Source organism: Cherax quadricarinatus, chromosome 18 (genome assembly GCF_038502225.1).
Source record: "Cherax quadricarinatus isolate ZL_2023a chromosome 18, ASM3850222v1, whole genome shotgun sequence".
In the NCBI taxonomy this organism is placed as follows: domain Eukaryota; kingdom Metazoa; phylum Arthropoda; class Malacostraca; order Decapoda; family Parastacidae; genus Cherax; species Cherax quadricarinatus.
In genome coordinates, this window is record NC_091309.1 from 44812661 (window position 1) to 44838074 (window position 25414).

A 25414-nucleotide genomic window follows, 5' to 3' on the forward strand; every position below is an offset into this window, starting at 1 on the left:
TTGCATTCCCAATTAATGCTAAAGGTGATGGATTTGTGATCACTTGCGCCAAGCTCTTCAGTGATCTCCAGATTATTCACGAGTGTTTCCTTATTTGACAAGACTAGGTCTAGCAAATTATTACCCCTGGTAGGTTCATAAGAACATAAGAACATAAGAAAGGAGGAACACTGCAGCAGGCCTGTTGGCCCATACTAGGCAGATCCTTTACAATTCATCCCACTAACAAAACATTTGCCCAAGCCAATTTTCAATGCCACCCAAGAAGTAAGCTCTGATGTGAAAGTCCCACTCAAATCCAACCCCTCCCACTCATGTACTTATCCAACCTAAATTTGAAACTACCCAAAGTCCTAGCCTCAATAACCCAACTAGGTAGACTGTTCCACTCATCAACTACCCTATTTCCAAACCAATACTTTCCTATGTCCTTTCTAAATCTAAACTTATCTAATTTAAATCCATTACTGCGGGTTCTCTCTTGGAGAGATATCCTCAAGACCTTGTTAATATCCCCTTTATTAATACCTATCTTCCACTTATACACTTCGATCAGGTCTCCCCTCATTCTTCGTCTAACAAGTGAATGTAACTTAAGAGTCTTCAATCTTTCTTCATAAGGAAGATTTCTAATGCTATGTATTAATTTAGTCATCCTACGCTGAATGTTTTCTAACGAATTTATGTCCATTCTGTAATATGGAGACCAGAACTGAGCTGCATAATCTAAGTGAGGCCTTACTAATGATGTATAAAGCTGCAGTATGACCTCTGGACTTCTGTTGCTTACACTTCTTGATATAAATCCCAGTAATCTATTTGCCTTATTACGTACGCTTAGGCATTGCTGTCTTGGTTTAAGGTTGCTGCTTACCATAACCCCCAAGTCCTTTTCGCAATCTGTATGGCTAAGTTCTGAACCACTCGCCAAGAAACTTCTTCATCGCTATCCCACATAAGAACATAGAACACTGCAGAAGGTCTACTCACAACTTGTCCAATATCCCCGCCTAGCTACCCAAGACTCTATAACCCCACCCGGTAGATCATCTGATGCAGCAATCTTCACCTGACCTCAACGTTCTGAACTATAAATACTCCTGTACCTTCCAACCCCAGGTAGATCCGTGTGTGACTTGAAAAAGCCCACTGCGTGGGTGAAACGTTGTCAATAAAGGATCACATTATACTGCATTTGTGTTTATATTTCCATGGCTAAGTTCTACATTATTTAACTTATAAGTGCTAGGGTTATGGACACTCCCGAGCTTCAAAACCTTGCATTTATCTACATTGAACTGCATCTGCCACTTTTCTGATCAAGAGTAGAGTTTGTCTAAATCCTCCTGAAGTTCCCTAACATCAACGTTTGAATCAATTATCCTACCTACCTTCGTGTCATCGGCGAATTTGCTCATATCACTAGTAATTCCCTCATCAAGATCATTGATATATATTATAAACAACAACGGGCCCAAGACTGATCCCTGTGGAACGCCACTTGTTACTGATCCCCACTCGGATTTAACCCCATTTATGGACACTCTTTGCTTCCTGTCTGTGAGCCATGATTCGATCCACGAGAGCACCCTTCCCCCAATGCCATGAGCTGCTACTTTCTTCAACAGTCTTTGGTGTGGAACTCTATCAAATGCCTTACTAAAATCTAAGTAAACAATATCAAATTCTTTATCGTGGTCAACAGCCTCAAAAGCTTTACTGAAGAAAGTTAATAAATTAGTTATACAAGACCGGCCTCTTGTGAATCCATGCTGAGTATCATTAATCAAGCTATGCTTATCGAGATGGCTTCTTATAACCTCAGCTATAATTGACTCTAGCAACTTGCCTACAATTGAGGTCAGGCTTATTGGGCGGTAATTTGACTGTAACGACTTGTCCCCTGTTTTAAAAATAGGAATTACATTAGCCATCTTCCACATATCAGACACTACACCTGTTTGAAGAGATAAATTAAAAATATTAGTTAATGATTCACAGACTTCCATTGTCAATTAGTGCCACTGGCTTTCCAATATCCACCTCATTTTGCCTATTACTAGTACTCATGTTACTACCCTGCGACTTAACAGTTTTCCCGCCAAAACCCATTCCACTAACTATTCCAAGTTTAAAGACCTAACAGCTCCCTCCACTGCGTTGGCCAGTGCTCCCACCCCACACCTAGATAAGTGAACCCCATCCCTGGCATACATGTCATTTCTGCCATAGAAGAGGTCCCAGTTGTCAATGAATGTTACCGCATTTTCCTTACAGTACTTGTCCAGCCAGCAATTGACACCAATTGCTCTGGACAACCATTCATTTCCAACTCCTCTCCTTGGCAAAATGCCACATATGACAGGTTTCCCACCCTTCCTCCTAATTATCTCTATTGCTGACCTATACCTGCTAATCAGGTCCTCACTCCTACGTCTGCCAACATCGTTGCCTCCAGCACTGAGACAGATAATAGGATTGCTCCCATTACCTCTCATGATGTCATCCAGACGGCTAACAATATCCTTCATCCCAGCCCCAGAAAAACACACTCTCTGCCTCCTACTCCTATCCTTCAAGCAGAATGCCCTATCCATGTACCTAATCTGGCTATCCCCAACAACAACAATGTTTTTACCTTCCTTGGCGTCGTCCGTAGTGATGCTCGGAGTAGTCGACTCACATTCGCCAGGTAGCATTACACCACTTGTAGAATTCGTCAAGACGTTCTCGATGGTCTTCGTTGGGGTTTCTAGGGATGTCTTACTCACGTCTTCCAATGCTTCTTTGGTGCTCGTTGTGGCATTCCCAACAGAACACTCACATTCGTCAGGTAGCACCGAGAATGAGTTGGAAGTTTCCACGGTAGTCTTCTGGTTTCTCGTTGTTTCCGCCTCTCCAACCGTTTTCTTGATCTTCAGCTTGGTTCCATGTTGCCCGGCCACTGACCAAGCTCCCCTCAACCCTTCAGAGGGCAAGGCAGACTAAAATGCAGATTTTGAAAGTGATTTCGTATGAGGAGATAGAGCCACTCGATGTAAGGTCACTGAGACCATCCAAACAGAGTTGTGAAAGTAACATCTCGGGCAATTGCAGATATTCGAAGACCGAGTATATTCGGTCCTGCCTGTTTGGGGTATAACAATTTAGAATGTTGCAAGGTTGCAATTGTTGAAAAAAAACGAAATAAATATTTTTTAAATTTATTATAAAAGTAGACAATATAAAAAACATAAATGGAACTTGTTTCTGAACAATTTATAAGCAGTAAAAAAATAGAAGTAGGAACTACTTATCAACAATGACACATTGCAATGAGATACAACTTACAAATGAAATATTCTTGAGTTCCCTGAGAAAGAACAATCCTTTTACATCACTAATTTCTGCAATGAAACTTTATGAAACAATTTCTATCCTTCTTGATGGATAGATTTACTTTGCATGTGGCACAGGAAAATGAAGATGCGACATGATTATTCTTGTTGCTGCAATACTTGCATGTAAGCAAGTATCTTCTTCTTGTTCAATTTCTTCTTTTTGGATGGTGGCATAGCTTCCTTCTCATCTGTTGGCACCTCTGCATCTTGTGGCACGTATTCATCATCAGTTTCCACCACTTCCAGGTCATCTGGATCTTGATCTGAGTCACTGTCATCCCAAACACAGACAAATTTCGACTTATCCTTGGAGGACTCACCGTAGAACAATTTCTTATTGATCTGGAAGGACAATAAAAACGTTCTGTACACACCCAGACCATTACTGAATTCATATATACACTACCAAATTTTATGGAAATATTTATATACCGAAACTTAAAAACTGCACCTAAAAGGGCAGGAACGACTGTACTTCGTCCTATTTTGTTGCACTTTTTTCATTTGCATTGTGCACTCGTAATATGCTTCACAACGCCTTCATATATATATCAAAATATGGCTAAACTATTCATTTACACACTAGACACACAAATCAGTACTTACCGACATTGTACGGGGTGAAATGCTTCAGTATGTAAGGAGCACTCAACCGAGAAACACGAGTTTTGGCGCCGGCAAGGTAGAAGTGTTTACATTCTGCTCTCTCGACCAATGGGAAGCGAGCAGCCGCCATCACCGCTCAGCCTGGGCGACTCAGGGAAGGTCTGTGATTGGTCAGAAATAGAGAATGGGAACCTAGATGCGCTGGGGGAGTTGGAGGACGCGCGCCAAAAACCACGTTATGAGGACCGACTACACTCGGTCCTGCCCGGTTTATAACCTGGGGACTCACAACAGAAGAATTACTACGAATCCTCTTGTTCTCCTCCGTTAATCGCCGTATCTCCATCTTAGCAACTCTGAGCTCCTCTCTCAGCTGCTGGTATGGGCCAACAGGCCTACTGCAGTGTTCCTCCTTTCTTATGTTCTTATGTTCTTATGAGTGGGAGGGGTTGGATTTGAGTGGGACTAGCACATCAGAGCTAATTTCTTGGGTAGCATTGAAAATTGGGTTGGTCAAATGCTTGTAAATGAATTGTAAAGGACCTGCCTAGTATGGGCCAACAGGCCTGCTGCAGTGTTCCTTCTTTCTTATGTTCTTATGTTCTAAACTGATCCCTGTGGAACGCCGCTAGTGACTAATCCCCACTCAGATTTCACTCCATTAACGGTAACTCTCTGCTTTCTATTGGTAAGCCTTGCCTCTATCCATGCTAGAACTTTACCTCCTATACCATGAGCTGCCACTTTTCTTAAGAACATAAGAACATAAGAATGTAGGAAGACTGCATAAGGCCTACTGGCCCATACGAGGCAGGTCCTTATCAAAACGATCTCTACCTAAAGCCACCCAAGAAATAACTCCCGTACCCAATGACACCAATCAAACCCAGCCCCTCCCACTCATATATTTGTCCAGTCTCTTCTTAAAGCTACACAAGGTCCTAGCCTCTATCACCCCACTAGGAAGACTGTTCCACGCATCTACAACTCTGTTAGAAAACCAGTACTTACCTATGTCCTTTCTAAATCTAAATTTATCCAACTTATATCCATTATTTCTGGTTCTTACCTGGTTCGACACCCTCAGTACTTTATTAATATCTACTTTGTTTATGCCTGTCATCCACTTATACACTTCAATGATATCTCCTCTCGTTCTACGCCTCTCCAGAGAGTGGAGATTTAAGGCTTTAAGTCTATCTTCATACGGGAGGTTCCTTACACAGTAAATCATTTTAGTCATTCTTCTCTGTATGCTCTCTAATGAGTCTATATCCATCCTGTAGTAAGGAGACCAAAACTGAGCAGCATAATCTAAATGAGGCCTCACTAGTGATGTATAGAGCTGCAAAATAACTTTTGGACTTCTGTTACTTATACTTCTTGAGATAAATCCAAGTAATCTGTTGGCCTTGTTGCGCACACTAAGGCACTGCTGTCTTGGCTTTAGATTTCTGCTTACCATGACTCCCAAGTCTTTTTCACATTCTGTATGATCAAGCTCTACTTCACCTAGATTATAGGTTCGAGAGTTATTTTCATTACCAAGGGCAAGTACCTTACACTTATCCACATTGAACTTCATCTGCCATTTTTCAGACCAAGACATTAATTTGTCCAAATCGTCCTGGAGTTCATTGATATCCTCCTCAGAGTGAATTATACGGCCTATCTTTGTATCATCTGCAAATTTACTCATGTCACTCGTAATCCCTTCATCAAGGTCATTAATGTAAATTATGAACAAGAGAGGGCCTGAACATTAAAATGGTATAAAATACCGACAGATTGTTAGGTAAGACACATATGCAACAGTTAGGTATCTTTATTTCGAAACGTTTCGCCTACACAGTAGGCTTCTTCAGTCGAGTACAGAAAAGTTGATAGAAGCAGAAGATACTTGAAGACGATGTAATCAGTCCATCACCCTTAAAGTTTTGAGGTGGTCAGTCCCTCAGTCTGGAGAAGAGCATTGTTCCGTTGTCTGAAACAATATTGTTTCAGACAACGGAACAATGCTCTTCTCCAGACTGAGGGACTGACCACCTCAAAACTTTAAGGGTGATGGACTGATTACACATATTGTTTCAGACAACGGAACAATGCTCTTCTCCAGACTGAGGGACTGACCACCTCAAAACTTTAAGGGTGATGGACTGATTACATCGTCTTCAAGTATCTTCTGCTTCTATCAACTTTTCTGTACTCGACTGAAGAAGCCTACTGTGTAGGCGAAACGTTTCGAAATAAAGATACCTAACTGTTGCATATGTGTCTTACCTAACAAGAGAGGGCCTAAAACTGATCCTTGTGGAACGCCACTAGTGACTAATCCCCATTCAGATTTCACTCCATTAATGGTAACTCTCTGCTTTCTGTTGGTTAGCCATGCCTCAATCCATGCTCGAACTTTACCTCCTATACCATGAGCTGCCACTTTTCTTAAGAGTCTCTTGTGAGGTACTCTATCGAAAGCTTTACTAAAATCCAAATAAACAATATCATATTCCTTATCGCTGTCAACTGCCTCAAATGTTCTATTGAAGAACGTCAGTAAGTTTGTAAGGCAGGAACGACCTCTCGTGAATCCATGCTGAGATTCATTTATCAAGTTATGTTCTTCAAGGTGACTTCTGATAATGTCAGCTATAAGTGATTCTAATAACTTGCCCACTATAGATGTCAGGCTTATTGGACGGTAATTTGAAGGAGTGGACTTATCCCCTGATTTGAATATAGGAACCACATTAGCCATCTTCCACAACTCTGGCACATCACTGGTAAGGATTGATGCATTGAATACAGTCGTTAATGGCTGACTAAGCTCCATCTTGCATTCCTTAAGTACCCTGGAAAACAGCTCATCGGGTCCCGGGGACTTATTTTGCTTCAGTTTGTCTATCTGTTTAATAACCATGTCCCTCGTGACAGTAATATTAGTTAACTTAAATTCATCAGGAACTAAGTAATCGTTGATTATCTCATTTACATCTTCCTGTGTAAAAACTGACAAAAAATAGTCATTAAATAAGGAGCACATTTCCAGTTCGTTATCCGTCAGCTGTCCATTCCCAATTTTCAGAGGTCCTACTTTTTCCTTCACCTTTGTCCTATACACTTGAAAGAATCAATTTGGATTAGTCTTTGATTCATTAGCAACTCTAATTTCATAGTCACGTTTAGCCTTTCTAATCGCCTTTTTTACTTCTCTTTTAAGCTGAACATATTGGTCAGTAAGGTTAACCTCTCCTCTTCTGATGCGCCTATAAATTCCCCTTTTCTCCCCTAATAGATGCTTTAGCCTCCTGTTAACCCATTTGGGATCGTAATTATTAGACCTAATTTCTCTCTGGGGAATGTATATACTCTGGGCACGGTGTACATTATTAAGAAAACAATCATAAAAGCAGATCCCTTCATAATCATAAGTATGATCATCGTTAATAAAATCATTAGCTAGATAACTCCAGTCAAGATTAGACAGGTGTTCCCTAAGTCCATTATAATCGGCAGAACGAAAATCAGGGATTTTTACTGTATTATCATTATTCTTGCATTCCCAGTTAATGCTAAAAGTGATGGATTTGTGATCACTTGCGCCAAGCTCTTCAGTGATCTCCAGATTATTCATGAGTGTTTCCTTATTTGACAAGACTAGGTCTAGCAAATTATTACCCCTGGTAGGCTCAGTTACGCTCTGTTTCAGAAAACAGTCCTGAACTGTTTCCATAAAGTCACTGGACTCTAGATTACCTGTCAAAGAATTCCAGTCAATTTGACTAAAGTTAAAGTCCCCTACTATGACTATGTTACTGTGTCCAGAAGCCCTAACAATTTCGTCCCAAAGAAGTCTCCCTCTATCGTGATCCAAGCCTGGAGGTCGGTATATTACACCTAGAATTAGTTTTTCTTGGCCCTCCACGAACTCTACCCAAACAGACTCTGTTGCTGCTCCATCTATTTTTATACCTGCTTTTATGCAACAATTAATATTTTCTCGAACATACAATGCAACTCCTCCCTCCTTTCCATTAGATCTATCCACATTGAACAACTTAAATCCCTGAATATTACACTCAGCAGTCATATCCCGACTCTTTAAATCATACCACGTTTCAGTTAATGCAATGATATCAAAGTTCCCAGCACATGCTACCAAACGTAGTTCATTAATTTTATTTCTTGCACTTCGACTGTTAGCATAAAATACCACCATATGGTTTTTCTTCTGCACATTTTTCCTATTCATCTTTGTTTTTACACAATTTCTGAAATTATCATTACCCAGAGTTACTCCATGACAGTTACTATTAAGATTCTTAATATCAGAGCATAAGTCAATATATCCATACTCATTATTTATCATTTCTAAACCCATACCTCTAACTAATCCTAGTTTAAAGTCCTAACAACCCCCTCAACTGAGTTAGCAAGAAAACCCACACCTGCCCTGGATAAGTGAATCCCATCCCTGGCATACATGTCATTTCGGCCACAGAAGTTGTCCCAGTTGTCAATGAATGGTACTGCATTATCCTTACAGTGTTTATCCAGCCAACAATTAATACCAATTGCTCTGGACAACCATTCATTGCCAACACCTCTTCTTGGCAAAATGCCACATATAACAGGGTGCCCCCCCTTCTTCCTAATTATGTCTATAGCTGTCCTGAACTTTCTAACTAAATCCTCACTTCTACGCTTGCCTACATCATTGCCTCCAGCACTGAGGCAAATAATAGGATTGATCCCATTACCGTTCATGATGTTGTCAAGCCGGCTAACAATGTCCTCCATCCCAGCCCCAGGAAAGCATACCCTCTGTCTCCTACTCCTGTCCTTCAAGCAGAATGCCCTATCCATGTATCTAACCTGGCTATCCCCAACAACAACAATATTCTTACCTTCCTTGTTGTCATTCGTCGTGACGATCCCAGTAGTCGACTCACATTCGTCGGGTAGCACCGAGAATGAGTTGGAGGTTTCCACAGGGGTTTTCACAGCAGTCCCTTTCTTCTTCATCGTTTCTGGCTTTCCATTCGTCTTCTTGATCGTCAACTTCGTCGTCCTCTGCTGTCCAGCCACTGACCACGATCCCTTCTTGACCTGAGGACTCGAAACAGGAGGACTACTACGAATCCTCTTGTTTTCCTCGGTCAATCGCCGTATCTCCATTTTCGCTGCCCTCAATTCTTCCTTAAGTTGCTGGTAAAGTTGCTCGATGGAGGGCATCTTGGTTCTGTCCACGGGAGCACACAGGACACTTCTTCACAGAGTTAAGTACAGGTCACCACTGAGTTAAGTACAGGTCACCACTGAATAGAATACGAATTCTTAACAGTCTCTTGTGAGGTACTCTATCGAAGGCTTTACTAAAATCCAAATAAGTAATATCATATTCCTTATCACTGTCAACTGCCTCAAATATTCTATTGAAGAACGTCAGTAAGTTTGTCAGGCAGGAACGACCTCTCGTGTATCCATGCTGAGATTTATTTATCAAGTTATGTTCTTCAAGGTGACTTCTGATAATGTCAGCTATAATTGATTCTAATAACTTGCCCACTATAGATGTCAGGCTTGTTGGACAGTAATTTGAAGGAGTGGACTTATCCCCTGATTTGAATATAGTTACTATATAAGCCATCTTCCACAACTCTGGCACAAAATACCGACTCAAAGAAACATAAACACATATGTAGCTTAATGTGATCCTTTACTGACAACGTTTCGCTCACACAGTGGGCTTTTTCAAGTCACAAACAGATCTACCTGGGGTGTATGTATGTATGTATAATGTTCGCCAAGACCGTAGTCCTGGCACGGGTCTCAATCTTGCGATGACCCGTCTCTGGCTCCCGAGGGAGAAAGGTTTCTACAATGATGCGACATATGCTGTTCAAGCACTCTTCTGGTCAGTTCAACTGGTGCATCTCATAAGCGACAACACCGTATGTACTCCTAACTGTGGACACTAGCGAGGAGGAGGATATGTCGTTATCACAGGTAACAGCTTGTCTGGTTCGTTGACTCCATGGTACACTAGTGTGGCCGCAGTCATCTCTGGTTCCTCTTCGGGAGGGAATATCACTCCTAGTTGCCTGCGGAGTGTCTCAGTAACTTCGCACTCCAGAAGATAGTGTGTTAGGGGCCGCTGGACATCGTGCTGACAGTACTGGCACATCTCCTCCTCAGCCTTGTCTACCATCATCTTGGCTGTGGGAAAGCCCAAACGAAGCCGATGGATGGCGGTACACTGCGCTCTGGACCAGCTTCTATCACATGGAGGGGGTTCTCCCTGAGTCGCTGCTCGGTACCACTGTTGAGATGGGGTATCACCTAAGACCTCCCCCATAAATTTCATGGCTCTGGCAGCCACCAGTTTGGTCTGTCGTAGGCTGATTGAGACAGTAATCCCAACATGTGGATAGTCTGTTGCTGCCTTGGCTGCATCATCTGCCGCCTCATTTCCCCGGATGCCAGCATGGCTGGGGATCCAGTTCAATGTCGATCTGTTACCCTGAACTTCTAAGGCTGTCATTATGCTCAGGATCGATGTGATGAGGTGAACATTGTCCTGTGGTTGAGGATGGGAGAGGGCATTGATTGCAGACGTGGAATCAACATGTATGGCAGGTCGGAGTCGATGTCGTAGGGCATGTGACAATGCCTGCTGAATCGCCACCAGCTCAGCTAGAAGGATCGTGCAGTGGTCGGGGAGTCGCCAGCCTTGTGTGTGACCATTGTGGTACAGTCCAGCTGCTGCTCTCTTCCTGTCAGGGTCGACAGAACCATCTGTGAAATACACTGCACATGTGCCTCCCTCTGCCAGTGCCATGCTTGTCTCAGCATGATTGCTGAGAGTGTCTTGACTGCAGAGACGCTTAGAGATGGGTAGCTGCATGATGCAAACATCGGCTGGATCTGGGCACCAGGGAGGTGTTGGATGGTACCCAGCAACAGGAAGGTCACAACTCTTCTCAAGGAGTAGTTGTATAGGCAGCAGCTTCCGCCCAGCAGCACAAAACGAACGAATCCAGGAGTAGTCCATGAAGAGTGTGGGATCTTGTGACATGGTTGTCAATATCCGTCTCCTTTGTGGGGTACCTTGCTGCCTGTGCAGAATCGTGGCCACTTTGCAGGCGTTTATGTATCTTACTCTGTCAGCCAGGGAAGGAAGCCGGGCCTCAGATCTGAGACATACTGTGTTGGTCCAGATGGGGGCCCCAAGCATAGTTCTTATCGCCTGATTTTGTACGACCTCCACTCTTTGCCTGCTCTGCGGGAAGAGATGAGCTAACGCCGGTGCGCTGTAGTCAATGAGCGAGCGTATAGCTTGTATATAGTACAAGCGAAGTACATCTTTGCTTGCCCCTGCACGGTGCCTCGTCATGGCTCTCATGGCGTTGAGTCTGAGTAGAGCACGTGACCTGACATACTCGGCCTGTTTCTGAAAGGTCAGCTTTTTATCAATGTAGATTCCCAATTACAGGTAGGAGCCTGTCCACTCAAGTTCTATATCCTGAATACGTAATCTATTCACAGGATCTGGTCCCTTGAACATCATTGCAAGAGATTTCTCGGCCGAGATCTTGAAGCCTAGTTCCTTGCAAGACTGCGTAATTAGGTCCAAAGCTCTCTGAGCGTGTCGTTCTAAATTGCCTTTCCCATTCACTACGAGTGCAAGATCATCAGCATAGCTGAGGAGCTGTGTACCACTATGAAAGGGAAGGCTCACAAGTTCCTGCATAAGGATGTTAAACAGGGTAGGACTGAGCACACCTCCTTGTGGCGTACCGTTTTCCAGGGATTTAAAGGAAGAGTAGTGTCCTTGAAACTGACACAGGCCTGCCTACCCCTAAGGTAGGACTCTATCCAGGCCAGGAGGCGTCCTTTGATTCCCTTCCGAGCTAGTATTGCCAGAATTGCTGTGGGGCTGGCTAGCTCAAATGCCTTTTCAAGGTCGAGGTAGACGACAATACTAGGTTTTTTATTACTGTCAGCAATCTGGCTTAGTAGAGTGGTTATGCACTCTGCTGTACCCAGTCCTTTGGTGAAGCCAAATATGTGATGATGAGAGGGTCCAAGTTTCCATAGGAGGCGGTTTAACACCATCCTCTCAGCAGTCTTGGCTAAGCAGCTGGTCAGCGATATGGGTCTCATACTGCCTGGGTCCTTGGGCTTTGGAATTGGTACGATGGTAGCTTTCTTCCAAGCTGCTGGGAGTGTCCTGGCCCTCCACGACTTGTTAATGACGTCTAGTATGGCCTCCCATCCACTCTGCCCAGCCCGTGCAATCATGGAGTATGTAACACCATCGATGCCCGGGGCAGTGTCACCTGTGTTCTTAATGGCACGTCGGAGTTCCAAGTCCGTGAGGTCTTCATCAGTCACATCTTCCGACTCACATGCAGCTTGTATCGTTAGCTGGCGCTGTGGCAGAAGATCTGTCTGTATATTCCGGATGTCCTGTGGGAGCTGAGTAGATGCTCCCCTGGGGTGGAAGGTACGCGAGTATTTATAGTCAGGTTCAGAATGTTGAGATCAGGTGAAGAATGCTGCATCTGATGATCTACCGGGTGGGGTTACAGAGTCTAAAATCTTGGGTAGCTTGGCTGGGGTACTGGACAAGTTGTGAGCAGACCTTCTGCAGTGTTCTATGTTCTTATGTGGGATAGCGATGAAGAAGTTTCTTGGCAAGTGGTTCAGCTATGTTATAGAAGCCATTGTCCTGGTTGAAATTGTTGGTTATAGATATAAGCGATGATTCCAGGATTCTTCGGTATTCAGTGTTGTCTTTTGTGGCGATAAGTCTTGAGTTTCTGTAGTTAATTAAATGGTTGTGTGAATTGCGATGTTTTATACAGGCATTCCTTGTATCGTCAGTCCTGCATGCGTATTGGTGTTCTGAAATACGTGTTTGAAGGTCTCTTGATGTTTCGCCCACGTATAATTTGTTGCAGTCATTACAAGGGAATATGTATACCCCTGCAGAGGATGGAAGCTTGTCCTGTCTACTACTGGTGATGTCCTTGATGGTCGCAGTTGTGGAGGTAGATACTTGGAATGATGTATTGGGAAAGATGTTGGAAACATGTTTGGCAATGGAGTTGGTGGGGACGACTATGTATCTCTTCTCGGCAGTGACGGCTATAGGAACAAAATGCTCAATCTACTTAATGACTCAGATACCTACAAACCCCTCACAACTAACCAAGTGGACAACCTTACTAAAACTTTTCTTCAAAGGACTCGCTGCATTCTGAGGAACTCAGAAGAAGGGAAGAAACTTCTGCACACCATACCCAGCAACACCAAACCTGCCAGAATGTACGGCCAACCAAAAACTCACAAGCCTGGTATCCCATTAAGGCCCATATCTTCGGGAATAGGCAGTGCTCCCCACCAACTCTCAGGAATTCTCGAAAAACACCTCTCCAAACTCTTGTTCACTCTCAATCCAGCGCATCTCAAACACTCGGGTTATCTTCTCAGTCGCATTTGCAACATCAACATCAGGAACAAGAAACTTTCCAGCCTTGACGTATCTTCCCTATTCACCAAAGTACCTACTATAAAAGCCATCGATCTCCTGCGCAGAAAAATTGACGATTCACTTGATGTTCCTATTCCAGCCAGCGATTTCATCGACCTCGTTGAACTATGTGTCGCCTTCACGTGTTTCTCTTTCGAAAATCGCCTCTTTCAACAGACTTTTGGTCTACCCATGGGCTCGCAACTCAATGCCATCCTGTCGAACTTATACATGGAACATCTGGAAGCCGAGCGTTCCTCCTCAATTATTCCTTTGACTGTCACATGGCTCCGTTATGTTGACGACATTCTCCCCATAACTCCCAGGTGCTTAAACGTTTAAGCTCTCCAAGACAAGCTCAACCAGGTCGAGCACTAAATCCAGTTCACACTTGAAGAAGAAGTCGACAACACTTTTTCTTTCCTTGATGTTCTTCTCTGCAAAACTGACCACGAATTTCGTTTTAAAGTCTATCGAAAACCAAGCAACCAAAACGAACTTCTCCACTTCTACTCTCACCACGACACCAAAACTAAACGTGGTGTAATTATAGGCTTCTTCCTCGGCGCACTCGGAATCTGCAGCAATGAGTTCCTTGAGGAAGAATGCACTATAATTGAACAAGTATTTTTTAAACTCCACTATCCTCGTCACATCATCAGAAACTGCAGACGGCGGGCATTAAATATCTTCAACACACCAAGAGAAGACACTGCCGAGAAGAGATACATAGTCCTCCTTACCAACTCCATTGCCATACATGTTTCCAACATCTTTTCCAATACATCATTCCAAATATCTACTTCCACAACCACGATCATCAAGGACATCACCAGTAGTAGACAGGACAAGCTTCCATCCTCTGCAGGTGTATACATAATCCCTTGTAATGACTGCAACAAATTATACGTGGGCGAAACATCAAGAAACCTCCAAACACGTATTTCAGAACACCAATACGCAAGCAGGGCTGACGATACAAGGAATGCCTATGAACAACATCGCAATTCACACAGCCATTTAATTAACTACAGAACCTCAAGACTTATTGCCACACAAGACAACACTCAATACCGACGAATCCTGGAATCATCGCTTTTCTCTATAACGAACAATTTCAACCAGAACAATGGCTTCTATAACTTTGCTGAACCACTTGCCAAGAAACTTCTTCATCGCAATCCCACATAAGAACATAGAACACTGCAGAAGGTCTACTCACAACTTGTCCTATACCCTTGCCAAGCTATCCAAGATTTTAGACTCTATAACCCCACCCGGTAGATCATCAGATGCAGCATTTTCCACCTGGCCTCAACATTCTGAACCTCACTCTAAGTACTCGCGTACCTTCCACCCCAGGTAGATCTGTTTGTGACTTGAAAAAGCCCACTGTGTGGGCGAAACGTTGTCAATAAAGGATCACATTAAACTGCATATGTGTTTGTGTTTCCACCGGTAAGGATGGACGCATTAAACACACTCGTTAATAGCTGACTAAGCTCCATCTTGCATTCCTTAAGTTCCCTGGAAAACAGCTCATCGGGTCCCGGGGACTTATTTTGCTTCAGTTTGTCTATCTGTTTAATAACCATGTCCCTCATGACAATAATATTAGTTAATTTAAATTCATCAGGAACTAAATAATTGTTAATTATTGGAATCTCATTTACCTCTTCCTGTGTAAAAACTGACAAAACATAGTCATTAAATAAGGAACACATTTCCAGTTCGTTATGCGTCAGCTGTCCATTCCCAATTTTCAGAGGTCCTACTTTTTCCTTCACCTTCGTCCTATACACTTGAAAGAATCCCTTTGGATTAGTCTTTGATTCATTAGCAACTCTAATTTCATAGACACGTTTAGCCTTTCTGCTCTCTTTTTTTATTTCTCCTTTAAACTGAACATATTGGTCAGTAAAGTTATCCTCTCCTCTTCTGATGCGCCTATAAATTCCCCTTTACTCCCCTAATAGATGCTTTAGCCTACTGTTAACCCATTTGGGATCGTTATTATTGGACCTAATTTCTCTCTGGGGAATGTATATACTCTCGGCACGGTGTACATTATCAAGAAAAAAAATCATATATGCAGATCCCTTCATAATGATAAGTATGATCATTGTCAATAAAATCATTAGCTAGATAACCCCAATCAAGATTAGACAGGTGTTCCCTAAGTCCATTATAATCGTCAGAATGGAAATCAGGGATTTTTACTGTATTATCATTATTCTTGCATTCCCAGTTATTGCTAAAAGTGATGGATTTGTGATCACTTGCGCCAAGCTCTTCAGTGATCTCCAGAGTATTTACTAAATCTAAATTTATCCAACTTAAATCCATTATTTCTGATTCTTACCTGGTTCGACACCCTCAGCACTATATTAATATCTCCCTTGTTTATGCCCGTCATCAACTTATACACTTCAATGATATCTCCCCTCATTCTACGCCTCTCCAGAGAGTGGAGATTCAAGGCTTAAAGTCTATCTTCATACGGGAGGTTCCTTACACAGTAAATCATTTTAGTCACTCTTCTCTGTATGTTCTCTAATGAGTCTATATCCATCCTGTAGTAAAGGGATCAAAACTGAGCAGCATGATCCAAATGAGGCCTCACTAGTGATGTACAGAGCTGTAAATAACTTTTGGGCTTCTGTTACTTATACTTCTTGCGATAAATCCAAGTAATCTGTTAGCCTTGTTGCGCACACTAAGACACTGCTGTCTTGGCTTTAGATTTCTGCTAACCATGACTCCAAAGTCTTTTTCACATTCTGTATGATCAAGCTCTACTTCACCTAGATTATAGCTTCGAGGGTTATTTTCATTACCAAGGGCAAGTACCTTACACTTATCGACACTGAACTTCATCTGCCATTTTTCAGACCCAGAAATTAATTTGTCCAAATCGTCCTGGAGTTCATTGATATCCTCCTCAGAATGAATTATACGGCCTATCTTTGTATCATCAGCAAACTTACTCATGTCACTCGTAATCTCTTCATTTAGGTCATTAATGTAAATTATTAAAAAGAGAGGGCCCAAAACTGATCCCTGTGAAACACCACTAGTGACTAATCCCCACTCAGATTTAATTCCATTAATGGTAACTCTTTGCTTTCTATTGGTAAGCCATGCCTCTATCCATGCTAGAACTTTACCTCCTATACCATGAGCTGCCACTTTTCTTAAGAGTCTCTTTTGAGGTACTCTATCGAAGACTTTACTAAAATCCAAATAAACAATGTCATATTCCTTATCACTGTCAACTGCCTCAAATGTTCTATTGAAGAATGTCAGTAAGTTTGTCAGGCAGGAACGACCACTCGGGAATATATGCTGAGTTTCATTTATCAAGTTATGCTCTTCAAGGTGACTTCTGATAATGTCAGCTATAATTGATTCTAATAACTTGCCCACTATAGATGTCAGGCTTGTTGGACGGTAATTTGAAGGAGTGGACTTATCCCCTGGTTTAAATATAGGAACTACATTAGACATCTTCCACAACTCTGGCACAACACCTGTAAGGATGAAAATAAATGGTATAAAATACCTACACAATGGAAACATAAACACATATGCAGCTTAATGTGATCCTTTATTGACAACGTTTCGCCCACACAGTGGGCTTTTTCAAGTCACAAACAGATCTACCTGGGGTGGAAGGTACCCGAGTATTTATAGTCAGGTTCAGAATGTTGAGGTCAGGTGGAGAATGCTGCATCTGATGATCTACCGGGTGGGGTTACAGAGTTTAAAATCTTGGGAAGCTTGGCAGGGGTATTGGACAAGTTGTGAGCAGACCTTCTGCAGTGTTCTATGTTCTTATGTGGGATAGCGATGAAGAAGTTTCTTGGCAAGTGGTTCAGCTATGTTACAGTAGCCATTGTTCTGGTTGAAATTGTTGGTTATAGAGATAAGCGATGATTCCAGGATTCTTCGGTACTGAGTGTTGTCTTCTGTGGCGATAAGACTTGAGTTTCTGTAGTTAATTAAATGGTTGTGTGAATTGCGATGTTGTACAGTCCTGCTTGCGTATTGGTGTTCTGAAATACGTGTTTGGAGGTCTCTTGATGTTTTGCCAGCGTATAATTTGTTGCAGTCATTACAAGGGATTATGTATACCCCTGCAGAGGATGGAAGCTTGTCCTGTCTACTACTGGTTATGTCCTTGATGGTCGCAGTTGTGGAGGTAGATACTTGGAATGATGTATTGGGAAAGATGTTGGAAACATGTTTTGCAATGGAGTTGGTGGGGAGGACTATGTATCTCTTCTCGGCAGTGACGACTATAGGAACAAAATGCTCAATCTACTTAATGACCCAGATACCTACAAACTCCTCACAACTAACCAAGTGGACAACCTTACTAAAACTTTTCTTCAAAGGACTCGCCGCATTCTGAGGAACTCAGAACAAGGGAAGAAACTTCTGCACACCATACCCAGCAACACCAAACCTGCCAGAATGTACGGCCAACCAAAAACTCACAAGCCTGGTATCCCATTAAGGCCCATATCTTCGGGAATAGGCAGTGCTCCCCACCAACTCTCAGGAATTCTCGAAAAACACCTCTCCAAACTCTTGTTCACTCTCAATCCAGCGCATCTCAAACACTCGGGTTATCTTCTCAGTCGCATTTGCAACATCAACATCAGGAACAAGAAACTTTCCAGCCTTGACGTATCTTCCCTATTCACCAAAGTACCTACTATAAAAGCCATCGATCTCCTGCGCAGAAAAATTGACGATTCACTTGATGTTCCTATTCCAGCCAGCGATTTCATCGACCTCGTTGAACTATGTGTCGCCTTTACGTGTTTCCCTTTCGAAAATCGCCTCTTTCAACAGACTTTTGGTCTACCCATGGGCTCGCCACTCAGTGCCGTCCTGGCGAACTTATACATGGAACATCTGGAAGCCGAGCGTTTCTCCACCATTATTCCTATGACTGTCATCTGGCTCCGTTACCTTGACGACATTCTCCTCATAACTCCCAGGCACTTAAACGTTCAAGCTCTCCAAGACAAGCTCAACCAGGTCGAGCCCTCAATCCAGTTCACACTTGAAGAAGAAGTCACCTGCCTCAAATGTTCTATTGAAGAACGTCAGTAAGTTTGTCAGGCAGGAACGACCTCTCGTGAATCCATGCTGAGATTCATTTGTCAAGTTATGCTGTTCAAGGTGACTTCTAATAATGTCAGCTATAATTGATTCTAATAACTTGCCCACTATAGATGTCAGGCTTATTGGACGGTAATTTGAAGGAACGGACTTATCCCCTGATTTGAATATAGGAACCACATTAGCCATCTTCCGCAACTCTGGCACAACACCGGTAAGGATGGACTCATTAAACACACTCGTTAATGGCTGACTAAGCTCCATCTTGCATTCCTTAAGTTCCCCGGAAAACAGCTCATCGGGTCCCGGGGACTTATTTTGCTTCAGTTTGTCTATCTGTTTAATAACCATGTCCCTCGTGACAGTTATATTAGTTAACATGAATTCATCAGGAACCAAATGATTGTTAATTACTGGAATCTCATTTATATCTTCCTGTGTGAAAATTTACAAAAAAAAATGGTCATTAAATAAGGAACACATTTCCAGTTCGTTATCCGTCAGCTGTCCATTCCCAATTTTCAGAGGTCCTACTTTTTCCTTCACCTTCGTCCTATACACTTGAAAGAACCCCTTTGGATTAGTCTTTGATTCATTAGCAACTCTAATTTCATAGTCACATTTAGCCTTTCTAATCCCTTTTTTTTTTTTACTTCTCTTTTAAGCTGAACATATTGGTCAGTCCTCTTCTGATGTGCCTATAAATTCCCCTTTTCTTCCCTAATAGATGCTTTAACCTACTTTTAACCCATTTGGGATCGTTATTATTAGACCTAATTTGTCTCTTGGGAATGTATATACTCTGGGCAAGGTGTACATTATTAAGGAAAAAATCATAAAAGTAGATCCCTCCATAATCATAAGTATGATCATCGTCAATAGAATCATTAGCTAGATGACCCCAATCAAGATTAGACAGGTGTTCCCTAAGTCTATTATAATCGGCAGAACGGAAATCAGGGATTTTTACTGTATTTTCATTATTCTTGCATTCCCAGTTAATGCTGAAAGTGATGGATTTGTGATCACTTGCGCCAAGCTCTTCAGTGATCTCCAGATTATTTACGAGTGTTTCCTTATTTGACAAGACTAGGTCTAGCAAATTATTACACATGGTAGGCTCTGTTACGCACTGCTTCAGAAAACAGTCATGAACTGTTTCCATAAATTCACTGGACTCTAGATTACCTGTCAAAGAATTCCAGTCAATTTGACTAAAGTTAAAGTCCCATACTATCACTATGTTATTGTGCCTAGAAGCCCTAACAATTTCGTCCCAAAGAAGTCTCCCTCTATCGTGATCCAAGCCAGGAGGTCGGTATATTATACCTAGAATTAGTTTTTCTTGACCCTCTACAAATTCTACCCAAACAGATTCTTCTACTGTTCCATCTATTTTCATACCTGTTTTTATGCAACAATTAATATTTTCTCGAACATATAATGCAAGTCCTCCCCCCTTCCAATTACATCTATCCACATGGAACAACTTAAACCCTTGAATATTACACTCAGCAATCATATCCAGACCCTTAATATCATACCACGTTTCAGTTAATGCAATGACATCAAAGTTCCCAGCACATGCTACCAAACACAGTTCATTAATTTTATTTCTGGCACTTCGACTGTTAGCATAAAATACCATCATATGTTTTTCCTTCTGCACATTTTTCCTATTCATCTTTGTTTTTACACAATTTCTGAAATTATCATTACCCAGAGTTACTCCATGACAGTTTCTATTAAGATTCTTAATATCAGAGCATAAGTCAATATAGCCATACTCATTATTTATCATTTCTATACCCATTCCTCTAACTAATCCTAGTTCAAAGTCCTAACAACCCCCTCAACTGAGCTAGCAAGAAAACCCACACCTGCCCTGGATAAGTGAACCCCATCCCTGGCATACATGTCATTTCGGCCATAGAAGTTGTCCCAGTTGTCAATGAATGGTACTGCATTATCCTTACAGTGTTTTTCCAGCCAACAGTTAGTACCAATTGCTCTGGACAACCATTCATTACCAACACCTCTTCTTGGCAAAATGCCACATATAACAGGGTGCCCCCCCCCTTCTTCCTAATTATGTCTATAGCTGTCCTGAACTTTCTAAATTAATCCTCACTTCTATGCTTGCCTACATCATTGCCTCCAGCACTGAGGCAAATAATAGGATTGATCCCATTACCTCTCATGATGTTGTCAAGCTGGCTAACAATGTCCTCCATCCCAGCCCCAGGAAAGCAAACCCTCTGTCTCCTACTCCTGTCCTTCAAACAGAACGCCCTATCCATGTATCTAACCTGGCTATCCCCAACAGCTACAATATTCTTACCTTCCTTGGTGTCGTTCGTCGTGACGTTCCCTGTAGTCGACTCACATTCGTCGGGTAGAACTGAGAATGCATTAGATGTTTCCACAGAAGTCTCTTTCTTCTTCATCTTTTCTGTCTTTCCATTCTTCTTGATCGTCAGCTACGTTCCATGCTGTCCAGCAACTGAACACATTCCCTTCTTGACCTGAGGACTCAAAACAGGAGGACTACTACGAATCCTCTTGCTTTCCTCAGTCAATTGCCGTATCTCCATCTTTGCTACTCTCAATTCTTCCTTAAGCTGTTGGTAAAGTTGCTCGACGGAGGGTATCTCGGTTCAGTCCACGGAGAGTAGACAAGGTCTTAGCTTCTATGAGAGTACTCAGGAGTTTGTTCCACTCATCCACAACTCTATTACCTAACCAGTGTTTTCCTATATCCTTCCTGAATCTGAATTTTTCCAACTTAAATCCATTGCTACGAGTCCTGTCTTGGCTGGCTTTTTTCAGCACGCTATTTACATCCCCTTTATTTATTCCTGTTTTCCATTTATACACCTCAATCATATCCCCCTAATTCAACGCCATTCTAGAGAGTGCAGATTCAGGGAAGATTTCTGATACATGGGATCAACTTTGTCATCCTCCTCTGTACGTTTTCCAGTGCATTTATATCCATTTTTTAATATGGTGGCCAGAACTTTGCAGCATAATCTAAATGAGGCTTAACCAAGGTTATACAGAGTTGAAGAATAACCTGAGGACTTCTATTATTTATACTTTTAGATATGAAGCCAAGAGTATTTGATAAGGCTGGTTCCTCCTTATTGAAATGAGAATGGCTGCTTGAATGGTGTGTAGTTGATTGTAAGTCAGCTACAAATGGAAGGAGGACCATTGTAGATACAGATGCCAGATTGAAAATAAGATCTTTTGAAGATCAATGCTGCCCCTCTTATCTTGTCTGTGGCAGATGACCCGAGCCAACAATCAATGCTAAAATAAATTCAAAATTATACACCAGTCGAGAAATCACTCACATGGTAGGCGTATGACCTTTAAAAGACCTGGCGAGGATTAAATGATGTTACACTATGTTAAATCCAAATCAGGACAGAAAGAATTTGCAGCATAAAAACCTAAGCAAGAGTGAAGCTTTTATTGAAACCAAATTAACCCAAACATTTAATAAATTAAACAGGAATGGAAAGAATACTTACAAATTTGATGGGAACCGAAAGTCAAGTGACTGACAACCGGTGGGAGAGAGAGACTCGTCCCCTCCCACTGGGTGCATGGTGGGGAGGGGGGTAGCGGGAACGACGCACCCACCTAGCAAACACACCGCCCAACAAACTACTACCACCATTCATACTTCCACCACTCCTATCTAACGAACTTTTCCCTCACAGTTATTTTTAGTGGGGAAAGTTGATAGCCAACTAAGAAAGGTGAGCCTATGACCTACGAAGGACTGAGAACGGCATTGCATGGTTAGGCCCTATTATAATGTGATGGAAGAAGTAAAGGCCTTTGCTTCAGTTCAAACATGTCATCTCCTTGTGACTGAAAGATGTCTGGGTGGAATCTTTCCAAACCATCGTTTATTCCACATCAAGTAACTTTTGTACAAAGTTTACACTACAAAAAGGCTTTAACTTCCGATGTTAATAAAAACGTAATTTTAAAATACTTTTGCTGTTTATTCATACCAGTTTGTTTAATTATTGCTAACTAAATCGTCAGGGCTGAAAAAGTAATTATGGACGGTGACTCTACGTTCTCATGATGAGGTAGGGTAAGACAGTTTTTATTAAATAGGTTAACATATGTACTGCTATAATGTTAGGTACCTAACAACCTGTCGGTATTTTATACCATTTTAATGTTCAAACTGCTATAATAAATAAAACTGCTTTGTGTTTCCTGATTTATAGAGGCCCATGTGTATTATAATTTACGGTACTGTTTAAACTATGAATATAACATCCCATTTAAATAAAAACTTTAAGATATTGAACGGGTTACACGTTTATTATTATTATTATTATTATTATTATTATTATTATTATTATTATTATTATTATTATATTTTATTATTTGAAGTAGTAGTAGTAGTAGTAATTTTAATATTATTAATATTATTAATATTATTATTATTATTATTAATATTATTATATTATTAAGGTGAAAAGCATTAGATCATTATATTTAAGGTAGACATTACTGACAGCTGGATAAGAAAGACATTTTCCTATCTTTTTTGACAAGATATTTTCTCCTATTCAGCTGGCTTCTTCAGCCGAAATACAGAGGAAATATAACTTAAGGAAATGTAGATTTGAGGTGATGACTTCCTCTACCATGAAGTAAACTGAGGTCGTCAGTACCTCAGTGAGCTCAGTTCTAAAGATTTTGGCACATTACATCTCCATATGCTGTCTTCTTAATGGGTTGAGATAGTCAAACGGCTATTCATTATGTAACAGCAGCTGACATTTAAGATATCATATATTTCGTATTTTTTTATAAGGAAATGTCATCTATAGGTTCGAATCTCTCATACCTCCTGATCTGGACACCACTGGCATGAGGAAGGATGATCCTATGTGTCCAGGCAACACATGGCACATCTTGCATAACATCTCAGCACCAAGGACCATAAAATCACACCTTCCTAAGGAACTCCTTCCTAAACAAATTTGGCAAGTCAAACCAAAGGTATTTATGCGCAGCAAATATTGTTTCTATTTATATATTAATTTCCTCACAAACAGTATAGCTCCCCTTAAAATTGCCTCCGGTAATTTTAAAACAATATACCTATTTGCTGCCAAACTACATATATATATATATGTCCAGACGGCTAAGGAAGGGTTGTTGAGGTGGTTCGGACATGTAGAGAGAATGGAGCGAAACAGAATGACTTCAAGAGTGTATCAGTCTGTAGTGGAAGGAAGGCGGGGTAGGGGTCGGCCTAGGAAGGGTTGGAGGGAGGGGGTAAAGGAGGTTTTGTGTGCAAGGGGCTTGGACTTCCAGCAGGCATGCGTGAGCGTGTTTGATAGGAGTGAATGGAGACAAATGGTTTTTAATACTTGACGTGCTGTTGGAGTGTGAGCAAAGTAACATTTATGAAGGGATTCAGGGAAACCGGCAGGCCGGACTTGAGTCCTGGAGATGGGAAGTACAGTGCCTGCACTCTGAAGGAGGGGTGTTAATGTTGCAGTTTAAAAACTGTAGTGTAAAGCACCCTTCTGGCAAGACAGTGATGGAGTGAATGATGGTGAAAGTTTTTCTTTTTCGGGCCACCCTGCCTTGGTGGGAATCGGCCAGTGTGATAATAAAATATATATATATATATATATATATATATATATATATATATATATATATATATATATATATATATATATATATATATATATATATATATATATATATATATGTTACTGAAAATAAGAAAAAAATTGGGGGTGAGTTAGACAAGTTAAGAAAGCCTAGAGAACGAATGGATTTGTCAGTTAAAAACAGAGTAGAGGAGTTAGTAGATGGGGAGATGGAGGTTTTGGGTAGATGGCGAGAATATTTTGAGGAACTTTTAAATGTCGACGAAGAAAGGGAAGCGGTAATTTCATGCACTGGTCAGGGAGGTATACCATCTTTTAGGAGCGATGAAGAACAGGATGTGAGTGTGGGGGGAGGTGCGTGAGGCATTACGTACAATGAAAGGGGGTAAAGCAGCTGGAACTGACGGGATCATGACAGAAATGTTAAAAGAAGGGGGGGATATAGTGTTGGAATGGTTGGTATTTTTGTTTAATAAATGTATGAAAGAGGGGAAGGTACCTAGGGATTGGCAGAGAGCATGTATAGTCTCTTTATATAAAGGGAAGGGGGACAAAAGAGATTGTAAAAATTATAGAGGAATAAGTTTACTGAGTATAACAGGAAAAGTGCACGGTAGGGTTATAATTGAAAGAATTAGAGGTAAGACAGAATGTAGGATTGCTGATGAGCAAGGAGGTTTTAGAGTGGGTAGGGGATGTGTAGATCAAGTGTTTAAATTGAAGTATATATGTGAACAGTATTTAGATAAAGGTAGGGAAGTTTTCATTGTATTTATGGATTTAGAAAAGGCATATAATTGAGTGGATAGAGGAGCAATGTGGCAGATGTTGCAAGTATGTGGAATAGGTGGTAAGTTACTAAATGCTGTAAAGAGTTTTTATGAGGATAGTGAGGCTCAGGTTAGGGTGTGTAGAAGAGAGGGAGACTACTTCCCGGTAAAAGTAGGTCTTAGACAGGGATGTGTAATGTTACCATGGTTGTTTAATATATTTATAGATGGGGTTGTAAAAGAAGTAAATGCTAGGGTGTTCAGGAGAGGGGTGGGATTAAATTATGGGGAATTAAATACAAAATGGAATTGACACAGTTGCTC

General features: G+C 41.5%; 1 protein-coding gene across 2 annotated transcripts in view; it reads left to right on the forward strand.

The window, feature by feature from the left end:
• Nucleotides 1-25414, forward strand: part of LOC138852895 (luciferin sulfotransferase-like) — a 138715-nt gene that overhangs the window by 52180 nt on the left and 61121 nt on the right. For both annotated transcript variants that reach the window (XM_070086467.1, XM_070086468.1), the window contains exon 4: nt 23523-23694. In XM_070086467.1, coding sequence (XP_069942568.1) covers nt 23523-23694 — 172 coding nt within the window. The remainder of the gene's footprint in view (nt 1-23522; nt 23695-25414) is intronic.